Source organism: Canis lupus, chromosome 9 (genome assembly GCF_003254725.2).
Source record: "Canis lupus dingo isolate Sandy chromosome 9, ASM325472v2, whole genome shotgun sequence".
Classification (NCBI taxonomy): domain Eukaryota; kingdom Metazoa; phylum Chordata; class Mammalia; order Carnivora; family Canidae; genus Canis; species Canis lupus.
Window position 1 is genome coordinate 8,270,818 of NC_064251.1, and position 18,363 is coordinate 8,289,180.

At 53.8% G+C, this 18,363-nt stretch overlaps 1 protein-coding gene across 1 annotated transcript in view; it reads left to right on the plus strand.

The window, feature by feature from the left end:
• The window catches only part of LOC112672734 (translation initiation factor IF-2-like), a 176,358-nt gene extending 164,676 nt beyond the window's left edge, over nucleotides 1–11,682 (plus strand). The window contains exons 4-5 of the mRNA XM_049113761.1: nucleotides 9,528–9,784; nucleotides 10,755–11,682. Of these exons, the coding sequence (XP_048969718.1) occupies nucleotides 9,528–9,748 (221 nt within the window). The 3' untranslated portion in view covers nucleotides 9,749–9,784; nucleotides 10,755–11,682. The remainder of the gene's footprint in view (nucleotides 1–9,527; nucleotides 9,785–10,754) is intronic.
• The last annotated feature ends 6,681 nt before the right edge of the window (nucleotides 11,683–18,363 follow it).

The window sequence follows — 18,363 nt, forward strand, 5'->3', positions numbered from 1 at the left end:
GTTGACTCTTTACACAAATTGGCATTTTACAATCTAAGGTGGTAGGAGAGAGACTGTTGTCATCATTCTCAGCCCTCGGTTTGGGGGAACGCCCAGGTTCAGGTGGGTCAGTGGAGCCCCCCAACCTCACTCCGCAAGCTACCAGTGAGCATTGATGGGAACCCTCTGAACCCCTGCCTGGAAGAGGGTCCCCCAGGTGCCTCCCAAGGTAAATGCAGGGAGAGGAGGCTGAAGAAAGCATCCGAGATGCCTGGGAGGGAGGAGGGGTCCAGCCCAGCAAAGTGCTACAGAGGCAAAATCCATTTGTGGTGCTTCGCGCCTGCCGTCAGGCTTGGCCGCTCCCGGGTCAAGATTGCTTTGAATAAGAGGCACTGGGGGGCAGACCAGCCCTCTGTGGGGGGACGCCGGGCTCTCTGGGGAGGGGAAGACTTCATCCGGGCTGCGGCCCCGTTCTCAGTTCCGCTCTATTTAGAACTTTTTTTTTTTTTTTTTTTTTTTTTTTGTGGAAAGCAGATTGCTGAGGAGGGAAGCAGCAGGCCAGTGGGGAAGATGATTCTGCGGTGCTTCCAGAATAGGGGGTGAGGCGGGGGAGGCAGAGAGAAAGGCCAGGACTTAGCTCCTGTGGACTGGCTCCGTGGGCTTCTCCCCTTCCTCCATCTCGGCCCATCACCCTCTCCTCCAGCCAGCACCCCGAGTCCAGGCAGACCTCGGAGGCCAAGCAGAAGCATCCGAAACTCTTTCTACTTGTACAGGTGAGACAGGCAAGCACTGTTTTTAATTCCATGCGTACATGCAACAGAAAACCCCGCTGCAGTAGACGTCCCCTTCTGTAGTGTGTATTGTGGAGTGGGACTCATGACACAGCAGGCCAGGCTGCCCGGGTGCAGAATGATGTGTGATGCGATTCCCTTCTAGAAACGTGGGCTGCCTGGGTTCAAGGTGATCCCAGAGCAACGTGGAGGAGCTCGCCAGCCAAGATGGCAGGTGAGGTGGTTGACGTTTTGCTTACGGGCCTTAGCTAACCTCCTCTTCCCACCCCCCCACCCCCCAACAAAGGGACAGGTGCATTGACTACAGATTAGGTCATTGGAGACTCTGTAGACCAAATGTGGTGGGTGGCCAAGGGGTTCTCTGAAAACGGTGTCTTTAAAAACCATTCCCCGGGACGCCCGGGTGGCTCAGCGGTTGAGCATCTGCCTTGGGCTTAGGGCATGATCCTGGGGTCCTGGGATCGAGTCCCACATGGGGCTCCCCACAGGGAGCCTGCTTCTCCCTCTGCCTGAGTCTCTGCCTCTCTCTCTGTGTCTCTCATGAATAAATAAATAAAATCTTTAAAAATAATAATAATAAAAACCATCCCCCAATCCCCTGCCTTCTCCCTGGCCTTTGCCTTGCAAGAGAAACTTGGTGTCTCAGTAGTGACTCTCACGGGTCCTACACATGGCTCACTTTGGAGCCCAGTGAGACAGGTTGCTCGACCCCCTGGACATCCAGATGTCCCTTATCTGGAGAATTCTTCCTTGAAGTGGGTCATAGTCACTCACCTTCCCAGTCAAGGCAACTTTGAGACCAATGACAACTCTACAGAGCTTTGGGAGCAGTGTGGCTCTGTACCTGCTTGTCAACAGACTTCATTCTTAGGGCTTCCTAACCGACAAGATCCTGGTCATGTTGGCCTGGGTACCAATGGGTGGCTTCCAGCTGAGGTCCTGGTAGGGCACAGCCATTAACCACCAGCACATTCAAATGCATGGGATGCTACGTTCCTTTCCAGCTGGCCCGCTGTCTGGCCCTCTGAGGCCCTACAGCGAGCTCATATGTGACTTTCAAACTCAGCCGTGCTCCTGATTTTAACCAGCGGTCCTTGACCAGGAGTGACATTGCCCTCGATCCCCAGCCCTGGGGCCATGTGCAATGTCCAGAGACACTTTTGGTTTCATCGCCCGAGGGGAGGGTGCTATTGGCATTTAGTGGGTAGAAGCTGGCGGAGGCTACTAAAGATCTCTCAATGAACAGGACAGCCCCACCCCCTACAAAGTATTATCCAGCCCCAAATGTCAGTAGCGTTGGGCTTGAGAATCTGTGTTTTAAATCTGCTGCAGGGTTGAACCGTGCGCCAACCCCGGTCCCTTGCACCCCCACCCCACCCTCTCCGCATCGCTTTATTTACCAAAGGGGGAAAAAAACTCTGTTATTTTTTCCGAGTGCATTTCCACCTGTATCTTATCAAGAACCACCAAGTTCAGCACACCCTTGATTAGTCACTTCCATTAACAGTGTTGATTTTGGGGTTTGTGTTTATTTTTGAAACGTAGGCTCCTTCTCCCTGCCCTCTTCCTTACCCACCAGTGGTGTGCAGCCAGCTTCCCAGCACGGTCTTGTCCACACTTTCCTGGGCCATCCATAAGTGTCCTTGGCCAACTCCTGAGGATAGTGGCTCCTCCCCCTCCCTTCCTGGGGGTTAGGGGCAGTGGGGGGAAGGTTCTGCAACTCTCAGAGTTTCCCTTAAAGCGACAGTTGCCTCCCCTGCGACTTATTTCCCAGATACGCTTGAAACTCCTTTTCATTAGTGACTCCGTTGACCAACCGACCCGTGACAAAGCTGAGACTTTATTCAAACTAGCTGTCCACATTCCGTGAAACCAAAGACTCGCGGTGGTTTTTGTGCCTTGAGTCAGAGGCAAGGAGGTTTTTACTTTGCAGGGTCCATCCTGTCTCCCTGCACGCCTCCCCTCCTCTCTGCAGGCTGGTCTCTGGGCTATTATTTAAGTGTTTCTGGGTCATAGAGAACCGGTCCCTGTTCCTCCCCACTCGCCCACCCATTGACTCTTGGCACCTAGCACTCCATCCCCAGTTGGAGGGATTTCCAGGCCTATGGGCGAGTACCGAGGAGCTCAGAGATAACTCCATACAGGCTTCGGAGTGGTCCCTCTTTGACCGAGCACTGCCCAATGCCCCTCTCTCCTCTTTCCTGAGCTCCAGGAGCCAGAACCTTCCCGGAGGTGACTTACAGAACCTCTTAGCCCATGGAGACCCTCTCCATTCTGGTGGGTCTCATTGCTAGTCTTGTACAGATATTTGCAAAGAAACACTGACCCAAGGAAGCTTCGAGGCAGGCACCTGGTAGAGAAGGCCCAGAGTACCCTTCCTCCTTCCCCCACCCTCCTTCCTGGGACATTTATTTGAATACCACCACCAGGGAGAGGGCCACTTTGGGGTATTTATTTGTTTAAGCATGGGTGGTTCCTACAGAGGAGGGTGTCGGGTTTCAAGGTTGGAGGACCAATACAAACAGAGAATGGGTGGTCTGGAAAAAGAAGTGGGCAAGGGGCAGGGGGTGAGAGAACCCATTCGCCCTTTCAAGTTTGTAGGTGGAAATGCTGAATGAAGTGTGACCTTCTATGTGACCCAGTTATCTCTAAGACAGAGCAACTTGCCAGGGTGGGGGTGGGTGGGTGGGTGGGGGAGTGTGTGTTCAGACTCTGGGAGACCCTTTCCGTAGATTGTTGAAGAGTATTTGGAAATGGTCAGGCAATTACTTACATTCGCCAGGTCACTGTCAAAAACAAAATCAAAGACAAGATGAAGGAAAATCCGAAGGGGAGGTGACGTCGCAGCTCTCTGGTCCCCAATATTCTGAAACCCAGCAGCAAGGAGCAATGGCAACCTAGCATGTGGCCTACCGTTCCAAAGTTCTCGACGACAGAATTGGAAGTTTGTAATGGCAGGCTCACCGTTAGACCTCACGGGTGGGATGCTGAAGAACTGGAGGGCTTGCCAGGAGGGAGCACACCAGGGGAGGTTTTGGGGCCATGGCGTTGTCCAGTTAATGTGACTGTTAAATATAGGAGAGGCAGGAAGACAGTAGTGAGTGGCCACCATCTCCATGTCCTACCAGGGGAAAGACCAGGTACCTGGAGCAATGTGGAATGAGGTCAAACGCCAGAAATCCTCTCCTAATCCTGAGAGTGACAGCTCCAGAGAGCCCCTGGCATCACTTGTTTAAGAGTTGGACGGAGAGGACAGCTTTTTACCAAATCAAATCTTAAGGACTGTTTCCTCTGGATAAAAAAAAAAAAAAAAAAAAAAAAAAAAAAGACTCTCACTAGAGCTGCACCAATCGGAGACCTTGTTAAAAATTAATGATGTGAGTACTCAGGTGTTTAGGGATGAAGGGTCTGGATGTCTGCAACTTACTCTGACATGCATTTAAAAAGCGAGATGGGTTGATGGATAGATCCGTGCATAGGTACGTGATGAAGCGAAACAGAGCAAAATCTTGACAATCTAAGTGGTGGGTGCGTGGGCCCAACATTTCTATACGTTTGAACATTTTCAAATAAAATATTGGAACAAAATACCAGTCCCTGGGCCACCCATGGTGATTTTTTGCTTCAGTGAGATGGTGATGAGATCTAGGGATTTTTTTAAGCATTGCAGGGGATTCTGATGAAGAGCCAAGTCTGGTCAGGCATCTGTGGGGTAGATTGCTATTCCTCCAATTGCTTGTGCACAGGAATCCCCTCGAGATCCTGTGGAAGCAGAGTCCGATCCAGCAGGTCCGGGGTGGGACCCGAGAGTCTGCATTTCTCACAAGCTCCCAGGTGAGGCTGATGCTGCCGGTGCACAGACCCCACCTTGGGTGGAAGAAAGAAGTGAGAGGACTCTCTGTGCTGCTTCCCATCCTCCACATGGACTTCACGGAGGAATCATCCGGGGAGCCTCAAAATCAATGCATGAGAGTCTCGCCCCCAGAGAGACCCCTCTGGTTTAAGAGATCTAAAAGCTCCTCAGGTGATTCTAAGGTGCAACTGCTGACTTAATGTCATGAGATGAATCCAGGGAATATTCAATTTTAGCAAATGGATTTTTTGCACGGTAAGACACTGAGGACCCTCATCACCAGGTGCACAGAGGCTCATCCCACAGCAATGGAAGACTCCAGATCACCCCCAACCCGGGATTCTTCTTAATTCCCCTCACGATGAGAACTGTTAGTGGCTGGCATTTATTGAGTGTCAGATGCTTTACATGGTTAGCCTCCATCATCCATGTACCACGGTGAGGCAGGCATTATTACTCATTAAATGTGGGGACATTGCGCTTGATTTGAGTTGAGTGGCTGGCCCAAGGTGACCCAGCCAATAAGTCAACGTGTTGGAAAACTATAGCCTGTGGTGCAAATCTGGCCAGCTGCCTGTTTTTATAAATAAAATCTCTCTCTCTCTCTCTCTCTCTCTCTCTAAGATCTGATTTTTAAGCAATCTCTACACCCAACATGGGGCTTGAACTCCCTGCCCGGAGATCAAGAGTCGCACGCTCCACCGACAGAGCCAGTTGGGCGCCCCTATAAATAGTTTTACCGGAACGCAGCCATGCCCGTTCATTTACGTATTGTGTCAGTTTTCATGCTACAGTGACAGAGTTAAGCATTTGCAACAGAGACCCCTCCACCCCCACCCCACCCCGTAGCCCCAGAGCCGAAAATATTTACTATCTGGCCTTTTTACAGTAGAAGTTGGCCGACTCTTGATGGATGGGTGAGTTAGCCAACCGGAGCCAGGGTGCAATCCTTGGCCGTGCTTTCGAGCAAGAGTAGCCCATGGAGGGTGAACCTGAACTCATGATCACTGCAGCTCGGGTTTCTGCTCAGACTTTCCACTTCGGTCCCGTGGCCTGCGTTTCGCTCCAAGGGTTCCTTGCTTCCTCTCAACATATTTTGATGCCAAAATTTCTGATCTGTTTTCTTAAGAGCAGGAGGTCTTGATCCCCAAGCCGGGGCCATCACACAGCTCTCTGCGGACCTGGGGTGAGGGAGGCCAGCTGCTGGCCACCTTCCACTCCCACACTGTGGGGGGCCTGCGTGGAAAAGCTCTGAGCCCCGCTGCTCCTGGGAGGTGGCAGCAGCAAGAGGCTTCCGTCCCATCCCATCAACCGTCCACCGTCCACCGGGAAGCCCTACCCAGAGGTCAGGAGGGAGGAGGGAGGGGAGGAAATGCCAATCAGTCCATCAAAGCCCCACCCTCCTGCGGCTTCTAGCCCTGTGAGGGAGGGGGCCGGAGTACCCTTGGCCCACCCCCAGGGGCCGAGGGCAGGGCAAACAGGGGAAGTGCATTTGGTAATGATTCTAGATTTCCTGTTTGGTTTCTGTCCAGGGGGCTTTGGGATATGCTAACTTGTATTATGTGTGTACACATGCACATTATGTTCCTCTTCTCTCAGGGTTTTTTTTTTTTCTCTTTGCTACTTCTTTCCTCTAGGGCTTGTTTGCATTTTTTTTTCTTTTTATTATTGTTAAATGGTGTGAGGCACTGCAATGGGCCAGTCCCCAGCCTCCTTTGGAGGGAAATTTGTGGAAAAGGAGAGGGGAGAGGTCAGGAGAGGCCAGGATAACCTGCCTGGATTCCTGGGGATTTGGCTTGGGTGCCATATAGATCCTGTGCCCCTTGGGCACACATGGTAGTAAAGAATTCATTTCGGTAAACATTTATTTAGTGCTTCCTGTGTGCATGGGATACGAAGATGCTGCAGACAGCCCAGTTTTGTCTTGTAAGAGGTCAAAGGCAAGGGGGGCTGGAGAGAGAAAGAGAGACAGAAACAGAGACAGACTGACTTTAAAGTAGTATAATAGGGATCCCTGGGTGGCGCTGCGGTTTAGCTCCTGCCTTTGGCCCAGGGCGCGATCCTGGAGACCTGGGATCGAATCCCACGTCAGGCTCCCGGTGCATGGAGCCTGCTTCTCCCTCTGCCTGTGTCTCTGCCTCTCTCTCTTTCTCTGTGTGACTATCATAAATAAGTAAAAATTACAAAAAGAATAAAGTAGTATAATAAATGTAAGTAGCAGAAACAGGCAGGGGCAGAGATTGGGGTTGGGGGCAGGTGGGTATGTCAGGATCGTTTTGCTCAGCTTTCTCTTCCTAGCAGGACTGTGCCCTAGTCTTGAAGATAGTGAGGCACCACCTCTCACCAAACAACCCACAAAGAAGTAATAAGGCCCGGCATCACCAGCCAGCTCCTTGCAGCGAGGCTGTATCCCAGTGTCTCCAAGTAAGGCCGACAGGCTCAGTGGTCACCATTTGCTCCCTGGGATGTCAGCCTCTGCCCCTGCAGGGCTGGGGGGCTGGGGGGCTGGGAGCCTGGGGCTCCTGGGAGGAAGAGCCTGTACTTCCTTGGGGGCACAGAGGTGACCTGCCTCCTTTTCATTAAGTGAGGACTTTGATCCCTCCAACGGGGAGGAAAAGAGAGGGCTCCTTTTCAACACCTTCCAATATCCTCCCCCTTGCTGTGCCTGGCCCCACTGTCACCTCACCTTGAAGGAGACAGGATGTGTTTCCAGCTGGGCCCTTTCTCTTCACGATTTAGACTGGGAGCCAGTGAAGTTTATTATACTGATGTGGCTGATGCCAGGTGGCTCAGGTTGTCCCTGAAAGCAGCAGGTGGAGGGGGTGCGGGCAGAGACATTGCCTCCCAAAACCCCTCCCTGGGCCACAGTACCTGTGTCACTCAGCCACGTTTCTGGGTTTCTGAGCTGGCAGGGAGAGGGGATCATGACCTCATTGTCATCTCCCTTCCTTCCCTTCTGTCCCTTTTCACCTGTTGTCTACATGCTAAATGGTAAAAAATAAAAAGAAAATAAAAAATAAATTTAAAAAAAAATCCCGGGCAGGATGTTATGATACGTGAGTGTTTTCGATTGTGTGGGAACTCGCCACCTGAAGTCGTTTCAGAGCTGGAGAAGCCTGAGCCTGAGCTGGTCCGGGAACCCTGAGCCTAGGGAGGGCAGGAAAATACAGAGAAGAGCAACTGGGAATGCCCATCCCATCCCATAGGGCTGGAGCGCACTGGGAGCCTTTGCAAACCAGCCCCCACAGCACATCCGTAGACAACTAGCTCTGGGGTCTCCTGGGGATGCGCAGTGGGGCCAGTGTGGCTGTGCTCTGCTTCCGTTTCCCACTAGAAAGAGCTCAGCAAAACTGGTGCAAGAATCTTCTAGAAGTTCAGGGGTTTCCCCGGAAATGAGAGGATCACAGAACCACGCGGATTTCCTGGTGCTTTCCCATCTGTGAACTCAGACTCTCTGAATGTGCCTTCCACACAGAGTCCCAGTCCCTAACCCTAACCCTAACCTTGTAGAGCGGAACGTCACATTTGGTCGTTTTGCCAAGTGAGGATTCATTTTTTTTTTATTTTATTTATTTATTCATGAGAGACACACATAGAGAGAGGCAGAGACACAGGCAGAGGGAGAAGCAGGCTCCATGCAGGGAGCCCGACGTGGGACTCGATCCCGGGTCTCCAGGATCAGGCCCTGGGCTGAAGGCGGTGCTAAAGCACAGGGTAACCCGGGCCGCCCCCCCCAAATGAGGATTCTTGCTGAAATGTGAATAATTACCTCCCAATTTACCTCTTTGGAAACTTCATATGTACACACACGTGCGTATATATGTGCACATTTATATATATACACACACCTTTTGTGTACATCTATGATGTATAAAGAATTTTACAGAGGAGTGAAGCCCTCTATATACAGTAATAACTAGACCCCCAAGAAGCACAGGCTGTGCCAGGAAGGGTGACTAACTTGTCCCAACTTGCTGGGGAATGCCCCTATTTTAAAACTGGAAGTCCGGGGCACCTGGGTGACTCAGTGGGTTAAGCATCTGCCTTCGGCTCAGGTCATGATCCCAGGGTGCTGAGATAGAGCCCCACGTTGGGCTCCCTGCTCCGCGGGGAGTCTGCTTCTCCCTCTCCCTCTGCCTGCCGCTCTCCCTGCTTATGCTTGCTCTCTCTCTCTCTCTCTCTCTGTCAAGTAAATAAGTAAAATATTTAATAAATAGCTAAATAAAACTGGCAGTCTTACATCCTGAGATGATGCTGCACGTTAGATGGGTTTGTACGGAGGAGGAACCTGAGACAGACACGTGGAGCTGACCTTTGCCCAAGGCCACATGCAAAATCGGGCTGAGGCCAGGCTTACACTTAAGCCTAATTCTACAATGAGTATGTTTTTTTTTTTATAGGGACACCTCAGGCCTTGCAACTATAAACAGGGAAACTCTGTTGAAGATCCAGAATGAAGGGCAGTGGCTCTGGGGGTTGGAAATTTGGAAATGATGAGCTTTCAAAAGGGAGAGCAAAGCCAGGAAGAGGAGGAGGAGGAGGATCGAGAGGGTCAAGGATCTCCAGCCTGGGGGTGTGAGGAGGATCAAGGACTTGTCTGGGGTCCAGTTAACCTTCTGGATGGAAGGCCGCCCTCATGGACGCCCTCTTGTCCAGCCCCTGAGCCCACTAAGGTGGCAGCAGAGGAGGCCGGATTGGAGAAGGGAGAATTTGCTGAGAGCATCTTCCTCCCTCTCCTCTTCCACCCCCAGTCCCCTCCCAGCCCTTCCCCTTCTGCTCCCCGAGGGGCTTCCAAAACAGGTTCTCCTTGCCTGTTGGCCGGCTCAAGGAGGGGCATGAGGAGGGGGGGCGGTGGGGAGGCAGAGCAGAGGGATGGAGAGCTAATTACTGTTTTTTCTTTTCAGTCCCTGTAGCTCTGCCAAACGAGGATCCCCATTCTGGAGGGACCCTAATCCTCTGCTGGTGCCTGGAGGTGTCCCAGGCAGCTTTCCATCTCGCTCATTATCATGGGCCCGCTTCCAGAACACGTCCACTCCTGGTTTCTACGACTCCGCCTTGCACACCTGTACCTCCCGTCCAGGGGAAGGACGGCTGGCTCTCGGGGGCTCAGCCAGAGGGGAGCTGACCGGAGACCAGGCCAGGCCGTCCCACCTACACGCCAGTAAGAGCAGGGGACCCCGTGGGAGTTTCCTTGTTTGAACAGATTGGGATGGAAGAGGCCTGGGGTGTGAACCTCCTGGAGAACAGAGGTCCCCAGGATAAGCAATAGTTCTAGAGAATTCGAATGCCAGCAGGAGTCGGCCTGGGGAGAATTTCCTGGGGCTGCTGCATCCCCGTTCTGGGGGAAAAAGCATAGCTCTTGCCCTGCAGCTGGGTACGGTTCCCCGGCACCCCCTGTCCCAGCCCATCTGCCCCCATCCCGTTCCCATTGAAATAATCACAGGGTAGGCCCGGCCTGGCAGCGTCGTCATGACAACTGCTCTAATTTCTTTTAATCCCAGTGTTCCTTCCTAAAGGGACCTCCTCCAGCCCCCGCTCCCCCCTGCAACGTGTTTTAATTGTAATAACTCCTGGGTTTTCGGGAGGTAATGACCGTGTGTGGGGAGCCGCGTTGGCCTGGCTCCATCCCTAGAGCTGCCCGCCCAGCGGCGCCAGGCAGCCCTCCGCCGCCCAGCGGGGGTCCTGGAGGAGCCCAGGGCAGGCTGGGCAGGGTCTGCCAAGGGGGGCTGCGGCCTCGGCGCTAATGAACACAGGCCGGGGGTCGGGGAGCCTCGGCCCTGCGGGGTTGTGTCCCAAGGACATTTTATGGCCCGCCGCCCCTCATCCCCCCCTGCATGCTCTCCCCCACCCCTGCACACACCTTGCAGGGGATCCACGGGCCATTACTCTGCTCCAGGCCCCAGCCACGGTGCTGCTGCTGTTGCTGCTGCTGCTGCGGGGATGAACTCAAATCACCCCAAGGAGGGGGAGGCTTGTTAGGAAGGCATTTCCAAGTCTCGGGGAGGCCCAGGATCCTGCATTTCTCACCATGTCCCCAAGGCCTTGCATTTCTCACCACCTCCCTGGGGTGGGGGAGGGGGGTAGGAGGGGGCACGCCCAGGCTGCCTCGCCTCAGACCCCGGTTGCAATAGGAAGCATCTGGAGCGACCCTGTCCAACAGATGGAGATGGAGATGCCCCGTATTTACACTATATTGACCTGGCGTTCACCCGCATGAGCCCGTTGAGCAGTCGCGCAGTGGCCAGCTCCACGGAAGAAGGCAACCGTCCAGTGGATCGCACGTGTGCATCCGTTTGGATGTAAATAGCCGCACGGAGGCCGGTGGTTACCCTTTGGGAGAGCCCAGAAGTTCTAATGCTCAGCGCAGGTACGACCTCGCTTCGGCTGTCTCTGCAAAGGCCACCACCGGATGCAGCCACCTGGCCAGCGTGCAGCCTGCGACCGCCGCCCGGGCCCTCGCGGCCCCCCTCCCCTGCACCGAGGACACCCCGCTGCAGGCCACGCTCCCCTCCAGTCTCGCTGAGAAGGGACCGCAGAGAAGCGGGCGGAAGGTCTGATGGCCTGGCTTGGAAGCCAGACCTGAAGTCTGATCAAAGCCTGCAGGGCCCTGCCGCTTGCCCGCTCTTCTGGGAAGTGGGCTATTTCCAAAGCCGCGCTGAGGCGCCCCGGCCACCGGCCACCGTGGGCCCTCGGACTCTGCTTGTGACGCTCTTTCACTGCTAATAACCTAAGGGACAGTTGTGGGGTTGAGGCAGTAATGCGGCAGGAGCACTTGGCCCACTTCGGCTTCCACCAGAGCCTTCCCATTCGCACGCTGAAATATTAGATGTTCAGTTGGGAGTCCAAGAGCAAAATATTTCTGAAATTGTGTGTGTGTGTTTTTCTTCTAATTTAATGTGCCAGACAAGCCTCCCTGTAATTAAAACCAGAAACAAGGACCAGACTTAGACAGAGATTTGAAGGCTGTAAAATTCTAGGACAGGTTTATGTAAAGCAATTAAAAAGGGAGTTAAAAATTGTTAAAAAATTAAACACTAATTACTTTTTTTTCTCCTCTCATTTCTGCTGAGCTGTGTTGGCCGTGGAGCTCGAAGAACGATATAAAAAGGAGAAAGTTTTGCCTCGTTGCTGTAAATCATGTTCAACAAATGCTTCTCTGCATTTTGCAGCCGAACCCATCTGCTGTCAATTAGCCTAAATCATGCCTTTTCAATTAAACGGGCTTAGGGAAGTCTGGTAGCGAAACGGGTGTGTGTGCATGCGTGCATGTGTGTATGTGTGTGTGCACGTGTGTGTGAGTGTGTGTGGAGGGGGCTGGGGCGGTGGTTGCGGAGGGTGGGAGAAAGGTGAAGTCTGTGAGGTGGAAATATCCTTTAAAAGGTGTGATCCTATTTTAGCGTTTTCCATATAAAGTGGGGTATTATTTGCTGTGCTGCGGGGAGCAGTGAAGGCTGGAAACTCCGTGAAGGAGGTGAGCCTTGAGCACCGGGAGTAGATGAATTCTGGTGAGCTCTAGGGCAAGCGGCCGAGCTGCTGGTGCTCCCTGGTCCCCATGGGGCAGGGGACTTGGGGCCACTGTGTTAGGGGTGCCTAAGAGGGGCAGAAGCAACAGCTGCAAGCAGAGGGCCTTGCAGCTCAGAGACAGAGGGTCCTTGGAGGGACAGCCCTAAAGGGACACTTTAGGGCTACTAAAGTGGAGGAGCCGGTGGCCTGCAGAAACACACTGGGGCACACACCAGTGAGCAAGGAGGGAGGGGAAGGGGCCATTGTTTTTCAAAATAAAGTGGGCTTCCCATCCCAGTAGATGGTCTGGACTCAGTCCTGGAAGGCCCCGTCTCTAGGGCCTTCATGGGGGTCGCTACCCCACTCTGTTCCTTCTGGAGTCCCCAGGCCACGTGGCTCTGTGTCCAGTGTCCTGGGGGGGGGGAGGTCAAGTTGGGTTGTGGCTCCCCCAGAGTTTAGGAGCAGCTGGGCCGGAGTGTGTGTGTCTTGGCACGTGGGACCCCTCGGTGTGCTCATGTACCCCCTCCCCACCCCCGCTCCAGGTTGCCAGCCCGTGATGGTCCCAAACCCTCCCAGCCCCTGGCTCCTTCCCAGCTCCAGAGCGGTCACGTGAGGCTGTACCTGAGACGAGGTGACCGACATTCGGGTGGTAGTTTGTGGCACTTGCCTTCGAATTCCTGTGGCCTCGTCTCCCTTGATGAAGAAATACATTTGCCTTGACTCAACGTGGATGGGGAAATTTGCATTCTCTCCTCCCATCCGCCGAGGGAGGGAGGGAGGGGGTGCGGGAGGTGAAGTGTGTGGTCTGCTGATGATGAGTGTTTATTTTTAGTTACCCAGCCTCCTCCTCCGGGCTGGTCTCAGCCCCCACCGAGGGACCGCCCCGAGCCATCAGCAACCTGCCCAGGGAAACCTGCGACTCATTCAGGGTTTAGAGGGGGGATTTGGTAAAGGCAGGTCTGGTGATGGGAGCTGGGTCTTTGAGACTCAGGTTGGTGTAGACATTGACAGTAGTACGGGGCGCTTACAGGGTTCAAGCACCGGCCTAAACGTTTTACCCCAAATCCCTCATTTCTTCCCCACAGTCAGGCTCCGGGGATAGACCGCCCACAGCTCTGTTTTTCGTTTAAGAGGACGCTACGCCACAGAGAAGTTAAGACATTGGCCCAAAGCCACGCAGCTTCTAAGTGCAGAGCCGGGGTTCGACCGCCCCCTGCGCGCTCCTGGCCCTGACGCTCCGCGGCCTCTTAGAATCAGGGTGCAGGGTGGCCTCTGAGACTTTCCACGAAGTCTGCTGCTGTGCTCCCCCCCCCAGGAGGGGGCGGGTGGCAGTGACCGGAGGTGGTCTTGGGGATGATGGATGGAGTTCTGACTTTGGAGTTAGGAACACCTAGATTGGCATCCTAGCTGGGCCACCTGCTGCTCCTGTAACCGCCACCAAATCACTTATTGCCTTGGCCCGCCCGTGAAATGGGGCACAGCCTGACCTCCCTGGAACGGTGAGGTTTCAGCAGCGTTGAGTGTGCCCGGCATGGAGAAGACACTCCATAAACAGTGGGCTCTTTGCCTTCCTTCCTGGTGGCCTGATTCCATGAAGCTTGACCTGGTTTCTTTCTGGCTCTTGGCCTGTGATTTCCTGTAGGATACGGTTTCAGGTCTCTTTCCAAGTGATTCACTCTAAACAAGCCCCGGGTGGGACACCGTCCATGGAGCAGCAGCCCCACACCCCTCCACTGGTAATCTGACCACGGAGAGCTTTCCTTTCCCCAGGAAAGGCCACCTCCAGACCCCAGGGGCTCTGCCCTTTGTGGCAGCTGGAAGGAAAAGGTGAGGCCACGTCACCCTCTGTTCTCTGTCCACAGCTTCTCCGGGCTGCCTGGCATCCCACTGGCTGGGCCGAGGAGGGAAGGGCCGCCTGGCCTCGCTCCAGAGCAGCCCAGCAGGCCCAGCCATGCAGGCTGCCCTCGTCCTGAGCCCCTTTAATCCGATAGCTGAGTGCAGTGATCCGTGCCTAGGGCTTCCAGGAGCCTCCCTGAGCCAGGCACCAGTGTTCCCAGCCACCTCCGAGGGTGGCGGAGAGGTTGCTGCCTGGCTCCACGGAGCTGGCAGGATGTGGGAGAAAGAACCAGGGGCCAGAGGCTTCACTTGGAGGCACAGAGGTGCCTGGTCCCCCGGGAGGGCCTCTCTGGGTCACGGGAAGGAGGGCGGGAGCTGACGGTGGGAGGACGGATGAGCCTGGGGTGCCCACTCTGCAGGTGCTGTGCTGCTTCCTTCCATGTCACGGGCTCACCATCATCATCCTCCCCCCAAGCGTGGCACATGACGTTCCCGGGGTGGAGCCGGAAGGCCTGCATCGTTGAGCTTTGCCCCAGCTCTTGGGCGCCCACTTCCTGTCCTCCTCTTCCCTGATGTCAGGACAATTTGAAAGGCGACCTCTTGAGCAGGGGCGCTGGTGTCGCAAGAACCAGGTTGTGACCTCAGTGCTGTCACTTGGGCTGGTTGACCTTAGGCGAGTTTCCTGGCCTCTATGAGCCTCCGTTAACGGAGGACAGGTCACGCTTTTCAGCATGGCTCAGATGCTCTGCAATCGTGCCTCCAAAGGCCCCAGCACAGCGCCTGGCACAGCACGAGCAGGGTTCTACGTCCTCTCTCCTCCCCCAAAGTCGCCGTGTACTTTGCACACCCAGGTGCTCCCCAGCCGTGTGGTTATGTCCGACCTTCCTCCTGTCAAAGCCTGGTGGCCAAGCTGCGTCTGCCTCTCCTTTGGGAGGAGCCAGGCGGGGCCAACGTGCTCCTGGGCCTGTAGTCAGTCACAGGATGGGGTTGAAACCAAACTCAGAGCTGCTTGTCCCACACTCCTGGTGGCCAGCTGGGAGGCGGCCCTCTTTGCTGTGTGCAGACACGGTCTCTGGGCACGGCCAGGCCTCACCGTGACTATAGGGAGAGGCTCGGCGTCTGGAATAACACCACCGGCCTTGAGGTTTATGCAGCGTCTCCTCATCTGGGAAGGTAGCCAAGCCAAATCGGCATCCCGCTCTCCAGGGGCCTGGAGAGCCAAACTGGTGGTTTCTCCGCGGGTCCCATGCCCTCGCTCCCTGGAGGCACCAGTCCCGAGGAGCCCATTGCTGAGGTTCTTCCTTCCAGCCAGCACACCGCCGTCAGGAGGACAGCTGTCATCAGAGCCCTCCCTGCTGCCTCAGCTTCCTGGTTCTAGGGAAACCCTGATGCTATAACCCTGGGGAAAGGGCAGACCGGCTACCGGGCAGGGGCGGGGTCCCTGGAGACCCTGGTAATAATCCCAAGAGACCACACCTACTGGCATGGGCTTGAGTGTCTGCCCACTTGGGCTGGCCCACGCAGAGCCAGCAGAGAGGCCTGATAGGAAACAGAATTTGATCCGGGTGTTGAGATTCCACTCCAGCATCACCTCCTCCAGGGAGCCTTCCCTGGGCTACATGTGCTTAAATTTTTCCCCCCTGGGTTATATAGTTGGCCCTATGCTTCCCCCATCATACGAACCCATTTGAATTGGAATTGTTCCCTGGTCCATTTCACCCCCTAGGTCGTGAGCTCCTTGAAGGCACAGACTGTATCCTAGGTGCCCACCAGTCCTTGGCTGTCAGGGAGAGCTAATAAAACGCCTGCTGAATGGACTCATGGGAGGGGGAGCGAGGAGGTCATCACATCACAGTGGACATGACAAGGGTTTTAAAGATGAGCCGAGTACCCCAAATGGGCTCAAGGGCTCACCTCCTTGCAGGCGGTCTTGGGTTTGGTCACATGGGTCTCAGGCGTCTGGGAGACTTACCTGTGTGGGCATCGTGAAGTGGGCAGAGGGCACAGCAGTCACGAGAAGCTGCTAGCTGCCCTGACACGAGGAGCTGACGAAGGGCTGGATGCCACATGGCAGGACAAACACCCTGTTTTCTTTCTTTTCTTTTCTTTTCTTTTCTTTTCTTTTCTTTTCTTTTCTTTTTTTCTTTTCTTTTCTTTTCAAGATTTATTTATTAATGAGAGACACACACAGAGAGGGAGAGACACAGGTAGAGGGAGAAGCAAGCTCCCTGCGGGATCACGACCTGAACCTAAGGCAGATGCTTAACCACTGAGCCACCCGGGTGCCCGACACCCTGTTTCTAAAGTGGGGAGAGAATGGGGCTTCGTCTGGCCCAAAAGCCACTCTGCCCACTAGCTCAGGAGCCCGGCAAGGCCGTGGCGGGGAGGAGTGAAGGCTGGGTGCTGTGGTCTCACCTTCCAGCACAGCTAGCATGAGTCAGGCTCCTGGGCTCCTTTAAAGGGGAAAAATGAGAAGCATAGTTCAAGTTACCAGGTCTTAGACACACAAACACTATTTTGGAGTCAAGCGCTTGGGTAATTTGAGGCCCTCTGCCAGCAGGCCTGGGTCTCTGGGGTTTTTTGTAGCCCGGAGTGGAGGATTTGAGCTGGTGACTCTCTTGGGAGGCTCAGACCGCAGCGTGGGAGAGCCACCGGCAGCCGTCACAGAAGGGCTGTCCTTGGGTCGGAGGCCCTGGGCTAGTGCAGGCCTTGCCCCTGCATCACTGCGTGGTTTTGGGGGTAGTCCCCTAACCACCAGAGTACTCGGAGTACTCGGCCTCACGGAGGTTCCATGCTCTGCGTGACAGTTACATCAGATGATACGTGCTCACACGTATCTTCCAAAAAAACCACTCTAAAAATATCAGGTGCCATTGTTAATGGTTTCGAGAGGCAGTTTGCAGGGCTCATGTGAGCCCAGCCCTGATCCCCACCTGCACCCCATCCCCAACCCTCAATCTCCTTTAGCTGGGCTCTCTGGAACTTTCTCGAAATCAAGAAGTGGGTTTTGCCTTATTTGTTTTGGCTTCTGACAGAGACGAAAGCCTCATGAGAGGCGGAGAGCCTCCTGACAGCCAGGCCAATGCCCGGGATGCCAGGCCTGGATACCACCTCCGGGAAATCGGGGCTCTTGTGACTGGGGGCGCCACATGTGATCTCTCTGCGGAAAGTAGGTGGACGTGAGTTTGGCAAGCTTGCTGCGCCATCAACCCTTTGGCTCCTCCTGGAAAAGGCCTGGCCCGTGCCCCTAGGGAAGCAATGGTCCCTTTGAGCTAAGCCAAATCTGTGTTGAAACTGTTCCTGGGTCGTCCTGCCCTGTTCCTGCCCAGTTGTCGTGAAACACCACTTAAGCCAATGGTACTATCTCCCCAGGGCGTCTGACTTAGCCCAAGCCCTTCGTTTTAGAGTATTGGCAACTATTTATGAAGAAATAGCATTTTATACATTCAACTTGAGTGGACCCTACAAGCCAACATAGAGAAGTTGATGAGTAAATTGGTGCAAAATGTGCAAAGAACAATAAGCTTACGCTTCATCTCAAGGATGGAAAACCATGAATTTAGACACAAAATGTAGTGTAGCAGAGGGATTACAAGGCGAGACTCAAATCCACAGATGTTTTCGGATCTCAGCAGCCCCTAAGCTGCTTATTTTTGGAGGCCCCACCCCTCATCTTATCGAAAGTCCTAACATATCCCTACACCCCGCATTAAACATAGTTTTATGGTGGGGGAGAAGAATGGGACAACATTTATTTATTTATTTATTTATTTATTTATTTATTTATTTATTTATTTATTTTTGAGATTTCAGAATAAAGGTCTATTCTCGTGATTTAAACTTGATTATGTTCATTAATAACTATTTGAGAATTGAGTTAAATTACCATTGGCCAGTTAGCAAGGTTATTTTAAAGATACTTAGCTAAACATTTGGTGAAAATAGGTTTTGTAGTCCTCTATATTATGGAGCCAATATTTTTTGCTCTGTTTGTAGGGTCTGAATGTTTTGTCATGGGCGCATGAAAAGCCTGTGGGCTTAAGTCCCTGTGCCTGTATCTCCCAGAAAAAGGAAAGTCTTGCTGAAGTCGAAGGCCTGAGTTTGATTCCTGGCTTTGTAGAAATGAAGTGTTACTCACTCCGTGATCCGTCTCAGCCTCCCTGACTCCATCTGTAAATGGGACTGATTTTCTCCTGTCGTGAGGATTAACAGAATAAGTGAAAGCACACAGCCCAGTGTCTGACTCCTACATAGAAAGCTCTTCAGTTAAATATGTCAGCATTAAAAACCCTATGTTAATAAAAGAGGGGGGAGGGCACCTGGCTGGCTGGCTCAGTCAGAAGAGCATTCTACTCTTGACCTCAGGCTTGTGAGCATGGGTATGGAGATGGGCGTAGAGAT